The sequence below is a fragment of the Pogona vitticeps genome, chromosome 2, assembly GCF_051106095.1.
Source record: "Pogona vitticeps strain Pit_001003342236 chromosome 2, PviZW2.1, whole genome shotgun sequence".
Classification (NCBI taxonomy): domain Eukaryota; kingdom Metazoa; phylum Chordata; class Lepidosauria; order Squamata; family Agamidae; genus Pogona; species Pogona vitticeps.
In genome coordinates this window covers 194,747,722-194,764,869 of record NC_135784.1, presented here as the reverse complement: position 1 = coordinate 194,764,869, position 17,148 = coordinate 194,747,722, and the positions used below count along the sequence as shown (strand labels likewise).

General features: G+C 41.1%; 1 protein-coding gene across 1 annotated transcript in view; it reads right to left on the bottom strand.

The window, feature by feature from the left end:
• Positions 1-17,148, bottom strand: part of TRPV5 (transient receptor potential cation channel subfamily V member 5) — a 50,514-nt gene that overhangs the window by 29,073 nt on the left and 4,293 nt on the right. The window contains exons 2-5 of the mRNA XM_020811534.3: positions 6,009-6,106; positions 5,637-5,759; positions 4,328-4,468; positions 988-1,086 (exon numbers count right to left, since the gene is read on the bottom strand). Of these exons, the coding sequence (XP_020667193.3) occupies positions 988-1,086; positions 4,328-4,468; positions 5,637-5,759; positions 6,009-6,106 (461 nt within the window). The remainder of the gene's footprint in view (positions 1-987; positions 1,087-4,327; positions 4,469-5,636; positions 5,760-6,008; positions 6,107-17,148) is intronic.

Genomic DNA, 17,148 nt, shown 5'->3' with positions numbered 1-17,148 from the left:
AAAGCAGAGTTCCTAATGTTAAATAATTTTTTCTAATGTTTTGGCCTCCTTCAGTGTCACCATTTTTAATATCATGGACTGTGAGGAGTGGGCGGGATGAGTAGCTGTTTTGTGGGAGATACATTTTTGAAAAGATTAAGGTCCTAAACCATAGTATAGGAACCACACTTAGTGAACTGCAGGATTGAAAGGTAGCAGCTCATAAATAATACTTATTTAGCCAGTATCAGATTAGCTGGCAGTCTTCTAGTAGCAAAAGCTTCCCTTGATTACATCATCGTAAAAGTAAAGGAGCAGATTTCAAATGGTGAAGCTGAGTGTTAATGAACCCTTATTCTTTCTTTTTTTAAAAATTATTCTGACTATGGTTTGTCACCAGGATGAAATGGTAGAATCTTTTTATTATTAACATATTTGAAATTATAATAAATACTTGATTCAAAAAGATAATTATACTGGGGACTAATAACCTGTAGATGTATATAAATGTTTTTGTTGTTGTTGTTTAGTTGTTAAGTTGTGTCCGACTCTTTGTGACCCCATGGACCAGAGCACACCAGGCCCTCCTGTCTTCCACTGCCTCCCGGAGTTTGGAAAAAATCATGTTGGTAAATGTCTTAGCTAGATGATATCCAGGTAGCTAAGAGTGTTAGCATTGTCTGCTAACAGCATTTTATCAGTTCTTGTCTGGTATCAGCACTTGTTATCAGACAAGAGATGGCACAGGTACCATTTGTCCTGCTGATGGCAGGATTGCAAAAGATGTTTTATAATTGCATGTTCTGTGCTAAACATCCTCACTGCCTTCTACTGAAAATAATCCAGGAAAAAATGTTGCTACATGTTATCAAAAAGAGAATCCTTAAATGAATTAATTGCAATTTCTTCATTCCATTTCATTGGTTAGATTTATATGTTGCTTCCCAACCTTGAAGAAGACTGGAAGAAAATCACAACTGACTTTCCTTCTGGGTACAGGCCTCATACCTAAGGAATCTTGTGCTCTGATGTCAGCTCCATTTTCAATCAACAGACGAACAATTTCCTCACTTCCTGTGCAGGCCGCAAAGGACAGAACATGTTCTCCTGAGGAGGAATGCCATAAATTAAAACAAGTCTCAAACATAAGGAGACAACAAAGGTAAGGGGACTTCTCAGAGGGAACTTTCCATTTGAAGGGGCCACAGATGGAAATATTTTCTATTCCATTTTCCTATTCAGCTGTTTGTGTTGTATCCTTCTTTGACAGGGAACCCTGAAACGTTAGAAGAGCTCCTAAAAGGGCTGTGACCAAAATAAAATGTTGAGAATGGCTGAGTTAAACTAAACAATGGCTGAAATCCTGTTACGTAGCTCTGTGTGCACAACAGTGATGAGGTAATCAGGAATAGCAAGTAGCTGCTGATGAAAGCTTCCCTTGGGAAATTTGGGATGTGCACGACTTTGCAACATTGTGTTGATTAAAGACCATCTTTAATCAGCTGTGTTTCACTGCTGGTAGTGGTCATCTCCCTCATGCATCCAGAGTTGTGCAACAGTATTTCATCTCACATTTTAAAACAGTTTATTTATGTACTTACCAGATTCAAGAATATGCTTCTGAATACTCACACAGCAGACTTTAAAAACTTTTCTTTATTCTCTAATACATGTTATTGTGTGCTTTCAAGTCGGAATCTCACTCAAATTGCCTCTAATGCAGCTTTCAAAGTAGGTGAAATATTTAAGGATCAGTTTTACCAATTCCACACACCCCATTGAGCTTCAATGGCTGTCTGAGGATGTGAACCGAGGCCTCCTGAATCTCAGTCTGTCATTCTGCCCTGATAACACACTGAGCATCTAAGTCTCTAATAAAAGTGCTTATTAACATGGAGTGGCAGCTGCTTTCTTGCTTACTCTGGTTTCTCTACAGATCGTATAAATCTTTCACCTTTTGCTTTCTTGCTATACATATCATCAGTCAATAAATATGCTTTTTAAAATAGCATATTGAATTCAGACCGGAGCTTACTTGCTTGCGTCATTGCTTGCTTCATTGCTTGCTTGCTTCCTTACTTAATAGAATAGAATAGAATATGACCAAGCTCTGTTTCAGTCTTACGTCATATTTACATTAGGCACTCTTGAGCTCAATGGAATTATTAACACAAATTGAAGTTGTTCTGTTCTAAGTTTAACCAAGTCTGATCTAATAAAATATATATTCAGAATTAATTAGTTAATTTTTTAAGGAAAGATTTAGTTATTTAGCCTATGAGCAACATGCAAAAAGAAATGTTATCCACCAAAGAGAGAGTTTGGAGATGGCCGGCACTTTTTTTTAAAGGGACTAGCAACTTCTGATGGGTTAACCATCCTGTACCAGTTGCTAGGCAGTCAGGACTGCATATCCATCAAAGCAAAAACACTTGTACACACACACACACACACACACACACACACAGAGAGAGAGAGAGAGAGAGAGAGAGAGAGAGAGAGATGCACACAAAAACATGAAAATCTGCCTATCAGTGAGGTGGAGGTGGGGAGGCTGTAGCCTCCTTCCTCCATCCCAGCAATACATAGTAATGTCACTAGTGTGTTGGTGAGGTTCAAACTTTCTCCCAATAACACAACTGAAAACCTGTAGAGTGAGAAGTAAACTTTCACCTACACTCTTCTTTCTAGCAACAGTACTCCAACATCGCAGGGAAGAGGGGAGATTAAAGCTTCCTCTTCATCCCAGTAAATTCCAGTAGCAGTTTTGCTGCAAACTTGCTCCCATCTCACATTGCTGAAATGGGGAAAAAGTTAAAGCTATCCTCCAGCACAGTGATGCTGCTGAAGACCGACGTCACGGGGAAGCAGCTTTCTTTTTTACCCCATCCAAGCGATACTGTGTACTGTTGCTAAGATGGGGAAAAAATTAAAGTACCCTCCAGAGGACAGGACTCTGAGTGGGGGAGAAGGCAAAGTTTTATGATGTATTTGCAGCAAAGTCTCCTATTCACGCAGTCTGTTTCCCTGGATCCATAGTTGCCTGGGTACCAGTAACTCTATAGTGCAGGAGAGAGTCAGAACATCCTTCTGCAACATAGAGCCACTTCCAGAGCTATGCTTTTAGTGCTGGGGGGGGGGTGCCACCCTCAGGGACTGCATCTGCCTTGTGTATTTTCTGCACCAGGTATTTATGGTCATTTTTTTCAGGACTAAAAATTATTTTTGCTCCACCACAGATTGGCTTTTAAACCTCTTGGGTGGAACTTTGTTTATCTGGCTTTTGCTTTACGACAGAATGGGTGGTGTGGCTGTTTCCATCATTCAGTACTTGCTTAGTCATTCAGTACTTGCTTAGATGAATGGGCCATTAGAAATACAGCACCATGGACAGCGCTTTCATATTCCTTCAGACAGAGTGTTCACCAGTGGATTTAATTCATGGATTCAGGTGCTAGTTGTCAAGTGTAAGGAAAACAACTGATGTACAAAGTGGTGGCTCCTTCTCTGGTGGACAAACCAGATTAACCCTACGGAACTGTTAATGATGGAGAAGGGCCCAGCAACTTTGTTGGAGAGTTCTGCAAGCAAGAGGCACAGGGGCTGCCTGCCACGCCACCCTGGACACTTATGATCTTTTCCAGTTTTGGAAGCTAACCAGGTTTTGCTTGGCTAGTACTGGATGGAAGGCCACCAGGGAATCCCTGGGATCTTCCAGGTAGGGCTGGGAAAGAACTGTAGCTAAAATCCTGGAAAGTCATTCCTACTGATCAGAGCTGACAGCACTGAGCTGGATAGACCAGGACTGAGTAAGGCAGCTTCCTATATTCCTATGCTCCCTGTATTTTGCAGGGCTGCTGATATCAGTGTGGTTTTCAGTAGACATTAGCAGTGCTAAACAGAATCTGTGTGTCTTCATGGTGCTGAATTAGCAAGCTTTGTGATAATGAATGCAGCAGTGCTTCATTGCTGTGGCTGGTGATTCATTAGCAAACTGCAGTCCAAGCTGCCACTGGATAAGCAGACTGGTGCAAATGTCACTAAAAGGAAGCTTAGGATGAACTATAATAATGGCACGAGTGCTGTGCTACCCTTGGTGGATGAACTATAATAATGGCACGAGTGCTGTGCTACCCTTGGTGCATGCACACGAGCGTGAGCGTGCCTTCACAAGTGCTGCACTGCCCTTTGTGCATGCGCATGTGTGCGAGTACATGCACGTGCACAAGAGTGTGCACGCTCCTTTGCATGTGCACATGAGTGCATGCGGTGCCCCGCCTTCTGCAGCTGGTCCGCGGGGCTAAAACGGTTGGGGACTGCTGCTATAGAGCTACCGATGTGATCATACCAAAGTAGAAGAGTCTTTGGGTGTTGCGCCTGAAGAAGAGTCCCGTCGCCCGGGGCGTGCAGATGTGAGCTCCTTTCTTGAGCAGGCATTTCACTAGGTTTACATTTTGATTCACTGCTGCAATGTGAAGTGCTGTTTGTCCTGCAGTTCACATTTAAAAACAAACAAACAAACAAACAGCCTTAATACCACATAAGGACATTCTCTACACTCAGTTTTGGGTAGGTTGCATTATGAAAGGACAGAAGGTTTAGGGGGAAAGGCTTACACAGGGGGGAAAGGGTTTGAACAGGAAAGTGTATCAAAGTCGTGTTTCACAAATTTTCCTTAATAATAAGAAAAAGCAAATTAAAACAAAGCCTTTCTGTGAAACAAAAGTCAAGCCTCAGGATCAAACTAGATATGACGTCAACCACATTTCTGAATTTCACAAGTGCACTCCCTCCCAGACCTTGCAATTCCAATCCAGATTAGCATCTCCATGTCTGGAATTTGGGTGGAGAGATAGGAATTCCATTCATGGGTTTCAAAGCTATTTCTTACACCATATCTAATCTGATTCTCAGGCCTGTCATTGCCCACTGATGTATGACATAAAGAATCCCAATATCTATTATAACAAAGTATGGCATATCCATATTACAGAATTAAAGTGGGTGAACATTATTTGTAGCTTAATTTATTTGCAGAGCTGCAGTTATTATTTTATATAGCTTAACCATTACTCTACTGATGTTATGATGAAGCAGGAAGTCATTTTTCTGGAAGTCTCAATATTACCAAATTCTAGGCCAAAAAAGAGAAAGGGAATGCTGGGAATATGTAGCCATGCTTGTTTGTTTTTAATATTATAAGGTCCAAGGCAAGAGTGGGGTGAGATAGGGATAAATGTCCCCCCTCCACAATTTTCTCACTTCTGAAATCACTCCACATCTGTTTTCTGACCATGCCAGAGAAAATGTGTGTGTATTTGTATTTAGAATATTGTTTGCCAAACACTGAAAATTTTTACATGACAAGTAGGAAAAGCAACTTGATTGTGTTATTATGTCACAACTAAGTTATGTAAGGCAAAAAATAAGTAAGTAAGGTAGACAGACAGACTACATTTGCTAAGGACTGGTTACTTGCTATCAGTTACTGCAGGAACAAAAGAAGAGATTTCCACTGATTACTCTAAATGTATTTCATGTTTTATGGTCTATTTTGCACTATGACATAAGGTCTAAAATACTGCATTCATTACCCTCTACCGTAGGCACTCTAATACCAGACAATGCAAATCTCCTTTTTTAAAAATAGGAATTACCTTCATAGAGTTCTGATGTCATCTTCTCATTGACAAGTTCTGGAGCCACTTCCAGAAGAACCTCAGCAGCGTTGAGGTTGTCATAAAGGGCTGCTATGTGGAGGGCTGTTTCCCCCACAGCACCTACACAGAGTAAGAAAAGCACAAGGGTCAACTTTCTACGAATTGCATTTCAGGGTAAGCTAAACTTGTTTGCTTCTTCAGATATCTGTCCAAAGCACATTTACAGTTCTAAGTGGATAAAAGATCTAACTTTTATGTTAAAAAGCAAACAGACATCTAATTTAATGAGTTTATTTTAATAATTTTAAAATTATTAAATCAATGGGGTATTGACTCTTTTGTTAGTAGGGAAAAAGAAGGGTTAAGTACCTCTTTGGAAAATATCACAAGAACCATCCATAGTCAATTTCCTGATGGCCTGGACATTATTCTCTTTGGCAGCCAGGAGAAGTGGATACTCCTGGATCCTGCAGACAACAAGAAAGCTGTCAACATTTTGCTCCAGTAAGAAATTAGCTCTTGAGGTTCCAAATTTTTTGTCTGTGTCAACAGCAAGCACTCATCATCATCATCAATCATAAATGCACCTGAGCAGGAAGCATGATCCCTGATGTGTTTCCTGAAATGTAGAATCTGATAAAGACCAGAAAAATCAAAAATCCAGTTTGGAATGGAGAGCAGTATCAAACCTTGCAATGTTTTCATCACACACCACATGGGGGCAGCACAAGGACAGAGAAGGAAGATAGAAATTCAGCCGTCTTAACGGTCATTAATCCTTTGTAGCAAACAGCAGTGAGTCCCATAGCACAGAAAATGACTATTTATTGTAGCTTAGTAAGGAAGATGGAAGTATGTTCTTAAAACACACCTAGCCATTATATTCTAAATACCTAATCCGACTTGGCTTCCTAATACGGGATGCAGGAAACAAAGGACAACAATATCCAACGAGGTCAATATGATCCCACACGGCTCAGAGGACTTCACCAGGCACACCTGGAAGCCTAAGGTCCATAAGCCTAGACAACAAGGATAAGAGGTAACTGGCTGTAACTGGCCTTGGGAAGTTCAGCAGAAGAGGCTCAAGGACAGTCAACAAGACTGAGACCTTTAACCCTGTAGAAGGGCTGAGGAGTAGAGGGGAAAAGACCGCTTGTCTGCTAACCCAGAAAAATCAGCACTTTGTTCCTCTACAAGAAAGAAGCTTGGAGCATGTATGTGTCTGTCTGTGTGTAAGAGAGTGAGCATTACATAGTACATATGTTCTACAGATGAGCTACATGAAAAACAGACACATTAAGTAGCTTTCATTCCTAGGGCTTTGGCTTCTTGAGGATACTGGAGATGCCTAGGAGTTAATGGTTAATGGTCATTCTGCTTTCTGGATAATAAGTGAATCCACCACAGGCAGATGTTGTCCTGGGCAGTTTTGGAGGCCTGGAGGCCGTGAAGGCATGATATGACCAGATAGAGCTGGTCTTAATCTCCCTCACATCATATAAGATAGCACTTGAGATGTTCAGAGTGATTTGCATACCTTCTTGCATTCTTATAGCTACCCTCCAGCATAATAAGATTATCTCCCTAGTATGAGTTTACAGTAGCTGGCTCAGGGCCACCTAAGAGGTTCATGGTAGAAGTCAGATATGGTCTGGTTTGGTCCAACTTGCAACATCCACATGGGTAGAGAGAGTTTCTACTGTCCTTCTTGTAGCTGCTTGTTTCCATAACTTCACTCCCCTGCCCCACAGTTTGTGGTCAAAAAAGGACGAGAAAGATTCTCTACTGAAGGAAACAGTTAGAAAATGCAGACTAAACCCTCCTCTTTTCATATGGGAATCCTAATCTGACCACCATGCACATTCTTGAAAATCGAAAGAAAAACAGGGTTCATCTGCATGTGATATATTTGACATATACTCTATAAATTGTTGATTTATTGAGTTAACAACTGCAGTAGCTCAAATGCTCTCTTCAGTTGTACATATCATTTGTGGGAATCCATGCTAGTTTGGGAATAAGTTCCCTACGTCTTATTATTCTCTAGCTCCCATCTCTTAAATATGGATACAGTTTAGTGAAACTTTTATACCCAGGATCTAGCATGCCAGTAAATGAAGTGTTCTCCATCAGTTTTACTAGCAATCCAGTTTAAGTGCTTGTAAATAGCTTTCATATACCTGTGCTGCAAAATGCATGGGTACTTTTTTTGGCTTCACATCTGAATTGCCCTCCAGTCGACCACTGGGGCAGCCTTGTGTAAAATGTGCTTAACAGTTCTCCCAGCTGGAGTTCCAAGAATGCAGGTGCACCGTGTATTTGGGCAAATGTGCAAAACTGGACTGAATCAGGGTCTGAATGATTCTGGGTCCATGGCGGGGTGGAAGAAGAAGCTGACCTAAATAAGACCAACACCACAACATGCCCTCCATACCATTCGGCATCAATAGGGTTTAAAAGAAGGATAACAATTTGAATTGAGGAAATGGGGAAATGAAAGCAGTATAGTACAGTAGATGGAATAAGGCACTATAGGTGTTCATAGAGACATGCTGGCGCTGTGGGTTAAACCGCAGAAGCCTCTGTGCTGCAAGGTCAGAAGACCAGCAGTTGTAAGATCAAATCCATGTGACGGAATGAGTTCGAAAGCATGCAAATGCAAGTAGACAAATAGGTACCACCATGGTGGGAAGGTAACGGCATTCTGTGTCTAGTTGTGCTGGCCACGTGACCACGGAAACTGTCTATGGACAAAATGCTGGCTCTGCGGCTTGGAAACAGGGATGAGCACCGCACCCTAGAGTCGGACACAACTGGACGAAATGTCAAGGGGAACCTTTACCTTTACCTTATAGGTGTTCATAAGCACTTCTCCACTTGGTACCTCAATAAAGGGAACATGGATTGGTGTCAAAGGAGAAGGCAAATGAGAGCTGAACACATCAATAAAGCCCAGATCTTCCAGGGACACACCAACCACTTATATACTAGGAAAGGTTCAAGCTAAGCTCACTGAGCGCTATATATATCGCTTTACAACTGCTCCATTTTTCATTACTGGAAGGCGAAGAGAAAGATTTGCATTTCGGTTTATATTGCTTTATTGCGTTCTGGAATGTTATTTTTCTTTGTTCTTTCAGTCAGATGAGTTTGCTAACTTTACCAAAATATTATTAAATTTTTTTAGGACTGACCATGTGTGTGACTGCGGAAAGATCATCATTGTATAGGCTTTGTAAATCACATGGTTAGGGTCCTACGTAGCTCCCCAGCTGAAGGCCATTTGCATTCCCTCATCATTCCTGGCTTTTTTGTTTTCATGGACACCCAGAATTATGCACATAATATCACAGACCCGAAGACAGAGCAGGTAAGGATGTTTCCCAAAGGACAGAGGGCAGGTAAGCCCCAATCCATATGCCCTTTATTGAGGTACAGAGTTAGTAAGTCCTTACCCACCCACACCTGTAATTTCAAGTAAAGCCTGGTGCTTTCCCCACCCATTAGCAAACACAATGCATTTTAAGGCAGATTTCCCAAGCTTCATGCCCTCCAAATCAAGTTCTTTTCTGTGTTTATCTCTTAATGTGGCTTCTAGGGAGGGGAGTCTCATTTGATCTAAGCCTAGTATATGTAAATATATAATATTCTAATAAATGACACCAGAGGTGGGTAACTTCTAGAGGTCAGAAGCTGCACACATGCATACCTTTGGGTTTTTAAGGGTTGCACTCTCCTTGTCCAAGCCTATAATACTTTTCTTTTAAAATGCTTTTTTAAATTGACCCTCCCCCACAATCTTCTCTTGCCCAATTTTTTAAAAAGGGTTTTCTGTTTGTTTGCCTCCCATACCCTCAGGGGGCACAAGAAGGTTTTTTTGAGACAAAATTTTTAAAAAGGGGTGCTGGGGTCATATTTGAGGCTCTGGGGGATGCCCACCCATATTCCACATCCTATCGAGCTAAAAATGTTGCTTTGGCAGCATATGCCATATTCCAACAGTGTGTGCAGCTGTACTAGTGGATAGCTGGGTGGCTGCCTTGTTCATGGAAAACAGAAACAGTATAGAATTCAGGTATTAAACACAGAAGTCTCCAGTTTTGGGGGAAAATAACACCCAAACCTGCATTTCCAATAATCAGGATAAAAACTGTTTACTGGAGAAGAGGAGGGTAATATTATGTGTAATAATACATGGGGCTCCCTTTGAAGCTGATGCAGAAACTTCAGGTGGTGCAGAATGCAGCGGCCAGACTCCTCACTGGAGTGAGAAAATACCAACATATTTCTCCTACTCTGGCCAAGCTGCACTGGCTGCCCATCTGTTTCCGCATTGACTTCAAAGTGTTAATGCTTACATATAAGGCCCTAAACGGTTTAGGACCCCGATACTTGGCGGAACGCCTGCTCCCAACTAGATCTACTTGAATCACCCACACGAGCCAGGAGGTGAGGCTGAGGAGCCTGACGCCGAGGGAGGCCCGGAAGGAAAGGACACGAAACCAGGCCTTCTCAGCGGTGGCTGGAATAACCTTCCTCTGGTTATTCGTGCGGCCCCTATGCTGGGCACTTTTAAGAGTCAACTAAAAACATGGTTGTATGTTCAGGCCTTCCCTCCTGTCAATATTTAATTCTTTCTTTATTTTTTCTTTCATTTATTATTTGTTTTATTATTTTATGTGTTATGGATTGTTTGTAAAATTCTTATGTTTTATTGTATGCACCTTATTGGAAGCCGCCCAGAGTGGTCGACCAGACCAGATGGGTGGCAATCAATCAATCAATCAATCAATCAATCAATCAATCAATCAATCAATCAACCAACCAACCAACCAACCAACCAACCAACCAACTAACCAACCAATCAAAATATTAACATTGTTATTGAAAATATTACTCTTAAATATATTTTCACTGGGATTGGTTTTTTTTCTTTTCCTTTTCCAAATACAGCTATGAAAACATAATAATGCTAAATGAGTAGATTATATGAGGTAGACATTTAGGATGTATAGCAAGGCATCCGTGATGTTTCTCTATATGATTATCAAAGTGAATAGGCAGTGCAATTCAAACTCAGAGATGGCACCAACAGGGAGTTTGGAATAGGCAAAAGCCTCTTGTGCCAGCATAGCTCTGCTGACAAATCTGAGATCTCAGACCTGCCAGCACAACTGCTCTACTGGCTGAGATGAGCTGGCGCAAGAGTCAAAGAAAAGGGTGGAGAAGGCAGTAGAGCAGGGGACAAACCCCTCCCTCAGAGCCACTATGCTGACACAAAGTTATTTCAGAGTGAGGGTATGTATCCGAAGGAATTTCCAACATCCCTAGAGGCTGGGTGGGGTTCGGTTTCAGCACAGTCTTAGCTAGAGCTCAGTGTTAGCTCAGCCAGCTCGCAGTCATCATGGCCTGTTAGGATTGCACTCTTATACCTGATATCCTAAGGCCAAAGGGCCAGTATTGCCATACATATTGACGGAACATGAGACATTCCTCCAAAGCAACACTTTCACTCAGTGGGATCCAGAATGTTATATCACTGCTGATATTCATACACCAGAGTTGGACTGAATCAGGTTTATTGTGCTTTTTCCCAAGTATGGGGCAAATCTGGAATTAAGTTGCCATGACAAAGAAATATGTCTTCTAATTAAGAGAAATGTGTTCATTTTGAAGCTATGCTTGATGGCATATTATTGGTAGGTTCCCTTCTAAATAAAGGAAGGCTCTCTTCTTCTTTCTGTCACTAGGACTCAGGAGACCTGGGTTCAGATCCTCACTAGCGCATGGAAACTCACTAGAGGCAGAGTGGCAATGGTAAAACTACTCCTTAAATATTGTATTCTCAAAGGCTTTCATGGCCGGGATCTAATGATTGTTGTGGGTTTTTCGGGCTCTTTGGCCGTGTTCTGAAGGTTGTTCTTCCTAATGTTTCGCCAGTCTCTGTGGCCGACATCTTCAGAGGACAGCAAACTGTGCTCTGGGTAGGCTTGAGAGTGGGTGGAGTATTTATGGCTGTGAGAAGGCTAAAGATGCCGGCCACAGAGACTGGCGAAACGTTAGGAAGAACAACCTTCAGAACACGGCCAAAGAGCCCGAAAAACCCACAACAACCATTGCTCCTTAAATATTTCACACACTTGGAAATCCTATTAGAATAACTAAGTTGGAAATGACTTGATGATACATCAAAGAGACACCCACACAGACAACACAAATTCAAAATTGGCTTGTTAGGATTAAACACCACAAAATCAGCCCAGTTTTATGAGGGAATTCAGTTTTTATAATGATTTTTGGATAACATGTTGCTATTAGCCCTAGGTAGCAAAATTATTTGCTACAACAGAAGATGAGGCAATTTTAATTGGAATCACAGCTTAGGGAGAATGGATAAAGCTCTTCTCCTTTCGGACAGGGCATTCCCAATTAAAACGGCCTTTCCTCCGCCTATTCTATAATTGTAGTTTCCAAAGCAGACATGTATCCTAATGACACTCTCAGCATTACTTAATTTGAGCCCAATTCTTCTTGTTTACAAATGCTAAAGTGGGCCACATTTATGTGGGCCACTATTTATTAAATAATGTAATTACATAGTTAATTTAGTTTTGCATAATAACTGCTGAAGTGGGCAAAAATCCTGTTCTTGCCTGCAAAGCGTAAAGTTACACTGGCGTAAATGTGCCAGTTATTACACCTGGCAACAAGGAATTGCACTATGCCAGTGGTTCCCCACCTTGGGTAACCCAAGTGATCTTGGACTGCAATTTGCAGAAGCCTTCACTACCAGCTATACTGGCTGGGGTTTCTGGGGCTTGCAGTCCAAGAAAACTTGATTTATCCAAGGTTGGGAACCACTGCACAATGCAACCAGATGACAGTCCATGCATTCCCAGCATGTCTGATTGCACAACGTGCCAATGGAAGTACATCTGGAATAGCACTTCTGCCTCAGTGCTAACACAACTGATGCAGGCACAGCCTCAACTTGTGTGCGCATAGTTGCACAACAAAATTTTGGACACTGTTTTATTCATTTCTAACACTGGGGTAGCAATTAACATGAAGACGAGCAATACTGTAATTTGTCATAGCGCTGAGAGTAACCGTTCGGCTGTTCCATCACGGCTGCACATACTTATACCACCAAAAGATGATGCATTGCACAGTTAAAAGCATCCTCTCTCTCTGTCTTTGTTTAACTTCCTGGCACTTGACCAAAGAAACTCGTTGGCACTCTCATATAGATAAAGATAGCTATAAACCAGGAATTGATTATGTGAAGTCGCACTCTTCCTGGAGCAGTTAAAATCACTTGTCTCCAAATACCCAAAGCAAGGTTAAACCAGTTCAGAAAAATAAAACCAGAAACGTTGATACCATATGCACGCAACACAATACACCCATTATCAATTGTTGTCAGTCTGATCTACCATTTAGGGCATGCTATTTAGGACTCCATTACTTTTTCCCCTCTACATAGCAAAAAACAGTACTTTGCTTACAATAAAAAAAGGGGGCACTCGAAGCAGGACTGTCAATATGTGAAGCAAGAATATAGAAAATGCTCACTAAATTTCTCATTCTTTGCCAGTTTAAGCTATCCTAACACCCTCAGACACATCAATGAGGAATTTTTAGTCCTGCAAGATTCTGCAGGTGGCGATCAAAACAAGAAACACTTTTTTTGTTGTTGCCACGCTCTTTATCCCTATCCAAAACTATTGTCCTTTTCCTCTATGGAGCAAAGTGTGCACACAAGTCCAGCAAACACAGAATGAGTGGTTGATTTTAAAAAGATACAAACATCCGTTTCTTCTAATCTTTAGTCAATGGGAAAAAAGGAGCAGCATTTTGTGCAATTTGTGTCAAAGTGTTATTTGCACAAATTTGTTAATTTCAGAATAAACTTATTCTTGGGTTTTTTTGCAAACGTCCCACAAAAATCTCACTTTTTCACAGGCCAAGGAAAATAATTTTGCAGTTTCTCAACTTCCTGTGGTATGGTGGGAGCATCAAGAACTTATACAGCAAATGTGAGGAGGCTCAGAAGCAGAGTCTGGTGGGTTTTGGGGGTGGAGGGTTCAAAAGAAAAATCATAAGCCTTTGTCTCTACTAATCGATCCCCAGTGCAAGCATTAATTCATATTCCAATCTATATCAGCATAGCCTAGGATGGACAGTGTGTGTTTGTCCTTATCAGGTGGCCTGAGTGAGGAGGATCCATGTACAGCGATGTGGTCATTAAGGCAGGAGCAACGCTGGAGGGGAAAAGCAACAAGGACTCCTCTTAACAAAGATATCTCCCCCTCCACTCCTGCTCTCCCCATCAATACATTCCTGTCATTACTGGAGAGAAAAGTCCTTTTCACATATTACGATCAAGGTAAAAAAAAAAAGTAATATTTCCACTAGTATAGTAACATCAGGGTTCAAAGGGTCAAAGCTCCAGGACTTTCTAACCAGCAGGGACTATGACATCTGCCACATCTCCCAGACTGTCTTCTTCCCTCTGGATTTAGCTGAAATCCTCACAGCCGCTTGAGGAGAAATGGATTTTTTTCAAGGACCAAATACACTGTTGCCATTCTCCCTGTTGTAATGCAAAGCGTATGAGGGTGGTTTGGTCTAGACTGGAGTCGCCGTTACCTTTACAAGATACCTTTTCTTTCCTCACTTGTCCATTTGATCAGAACCAGATGATTGCACATTTGGACTCTTCTTATGGGTGTGTGGGGCTACAGGATCTCTCAGGATGGGTACCTGCATTTCAAGATTGATCGCTACTGCTTTTGCAGAAAACATGTAAGATGCCCATTTCGGTATGATGTACAGTGTAATTTTTCTCTCAGAGATCTTAACATGTAGGACACTGCTCACCCTCCTAAAAAATACAGTCAACTTCTTCTGTCTCCCACCCCACCTCTTTTTGTAGTGCCACTATAGCCTTGGGGAACAATTGCTTGTCCTCTATCAGTGTTAACTGGAGCCCAGAAGCTATTGTCTTGAATTGCCTGTATTGTCTTGAACTGCCTGTGTCATGTTGCCTATCCCCTGGCAACTTGTTGAACAGGCCCTGCTGAGAACCTCAATAGTCATAACTTTCAGCTTAAAACCAACCTTGATAGCTCAGGTGGCCCCACAGAGGGTTATCCTTGCAGGCATTTCAAAAGCACCTGTGAAAGTGAATAGGTCAATGATCGGCCTTGCCATAAAACTTGAAATAAATACAAGCAATTGTACTGGTGAGTTACTAATTACAGAAAGTGTCAACAGCTCTTGTTTGATGTGCAGAAATTCCTTTTTCAGGGACAATCTCCAACAAGAAACACGTTGCCACAGTTAAAGATGCGCACCAATTTTTCTTTTGAGATGAAACAGAAGAATTTCTGACACTCAGCTATTACTTTGCATTTAAAATGGAGGGGAGGGGGAGTTACAAACTAGAACCCAGCACCACTTTCTAAAAATAATGCAAACAGTGGGGAACGACACGTTACGACAAACATGGGTCTGTCCACATCAAGATCTCCTCTGAATGCGTAGTAACATCACTTGCCCTGTCACATCATGATAACTTTGTGCCTTTTCCGGCTTTGTATTAATACATTAAGTGGGACCACGAAAGATACCACAGCCTGGAATTTTTTTATTTTTATTTTTTTGTTAACAACTCCCTGTTATTTTTGGATTACGACTCCCAACACTGTGGCAAGGGAATTCTGGGAGTTAAAATACAAAAAATTAACATTTCCAAACTCAGAAAAATGTGGAACATGATGTAGCACCATTGAATGTGGATGCAAGTAAGGCTGAGTTAACATAGATTTTCTGTCTGGTTCACTTCTGGATTAGAACACTAATCAAATATTATAAGCGATGCCTCTAATGGGAAAATGGTTTCTAAAAGTTCATCTTAAAGTTGTATATCACAGTAAAAAGTTAGAGGCTAAAAGACATCAAGAAATAGGCAGGAAGGAGGCAATCTACCCGATATGGACTTATGCAATGAATATGATTAGAAGCTCTATTACGGTCCATTGGTAGACCACCAGGCAACTAAAACTATCTCATATTCTTAGATACCTTTTGTGCCCTTGCTAAGGTGGCCCAGAAGAGCCGTATAGCTGCCTGGCATTCACCTAAGGAATCCTCCTGAATTACATGTTACTTACACAAAGTAGGTTTTATAGTTTAATGATGTTAATTATAATAATAAAACTTCTAGGAGAGTACACATCACTCAGTCGCAACAAAACCAAGAAACAGCCTTGCTTTTGGAGATACTGTATAACCATGCTAATTTGTTTCAACAAAAACTGGAAAAGGGGTTGTGGCACCTTCATGACTAGCTAATTACCAGTTTCAGCTTTTGTGGTTTACAATTCACTTCTGCAGACATTGGAAGACCTGGACTGAAGTTCCTGAAAGCTTATGCCAAATAAATATACGAATCTTTCAGGTGCCATAAAACACATTTTATGTTTATTGTAATAAAGAAGATATCAATTTTAGGGGTCACATGTTTTGCAGACTGTACCTCTTGTTTTTCCACACCTGGTGCTATTTTTTTTCTTTTTTCTTTTACAATGGACTAGTAAAAGAGGACTAGAAATAGAGCAAGACATGGCACTACTTCCACCCTAATCACTTTTCACTTTTCATAATGATATTAATGCTATGTTCTACATCTTGTAACTCATATAACTTCTGTCTGGAGTATGGGATGTGCAACACTATTCATGATGCTGTCAAGGCATGCATTGTGGTACCCTAGATGTCACTCAAGGGGTGTATAGTGGCAGCAGCAGTTTTTTTAAAAAATCTTATCATCTCTTCTTCGAGGCTAAGAGACAGTGGTTTTCACAGTGTGACCTCATGAGTTCATGTCTGGTGTGGGATTTCAACCTGGTCTCCACATTTCCAAGCTCAAAATGCTATTAACTGAACAATACAACTAGCTCCCATAGCTTATATCTATGTAGGATACTACAAGGCAAACATGAGGTATGCCCCACAATTTCAACCCGGAGTGCCTATGAGTCCATCAGTTTTCAGCCGCCTCTAATTATTACCAGAGGAGAACAAACTGATTGCACTGGATTTCAGATAAAAGGTTCTCCCTATCTTTTTGTAAAGCCTCAGGTTGGCCAAGTTCTAAAACACAAAGCAGTGGATTCTGCCACTTTCAACAATTGCTGAACTCTTTACAATAGTTGTTCTGTAAGTTCTTCAAATGGAAAATTATAAGTATGGGCAAGACTAAAGAGGAGGATATAGCTACACCTAAAATCCTTGTAAACCAATACGTATACATGGTGTTTCCAAGCTATGCAAAAGTGTAAGCTATAAGAGGAATTCTTAGCCTCTTGCTAGGCAGTTTATCTTGGTTCACAAAACTGCCCTCCATATTGTCCTTCAAGGTTATGTATGTTTAATCTGATTTAATAATCATGTGTCTTTGATCTGATCAATCTATTCAGCAGAATGGGGTGCTGGTATC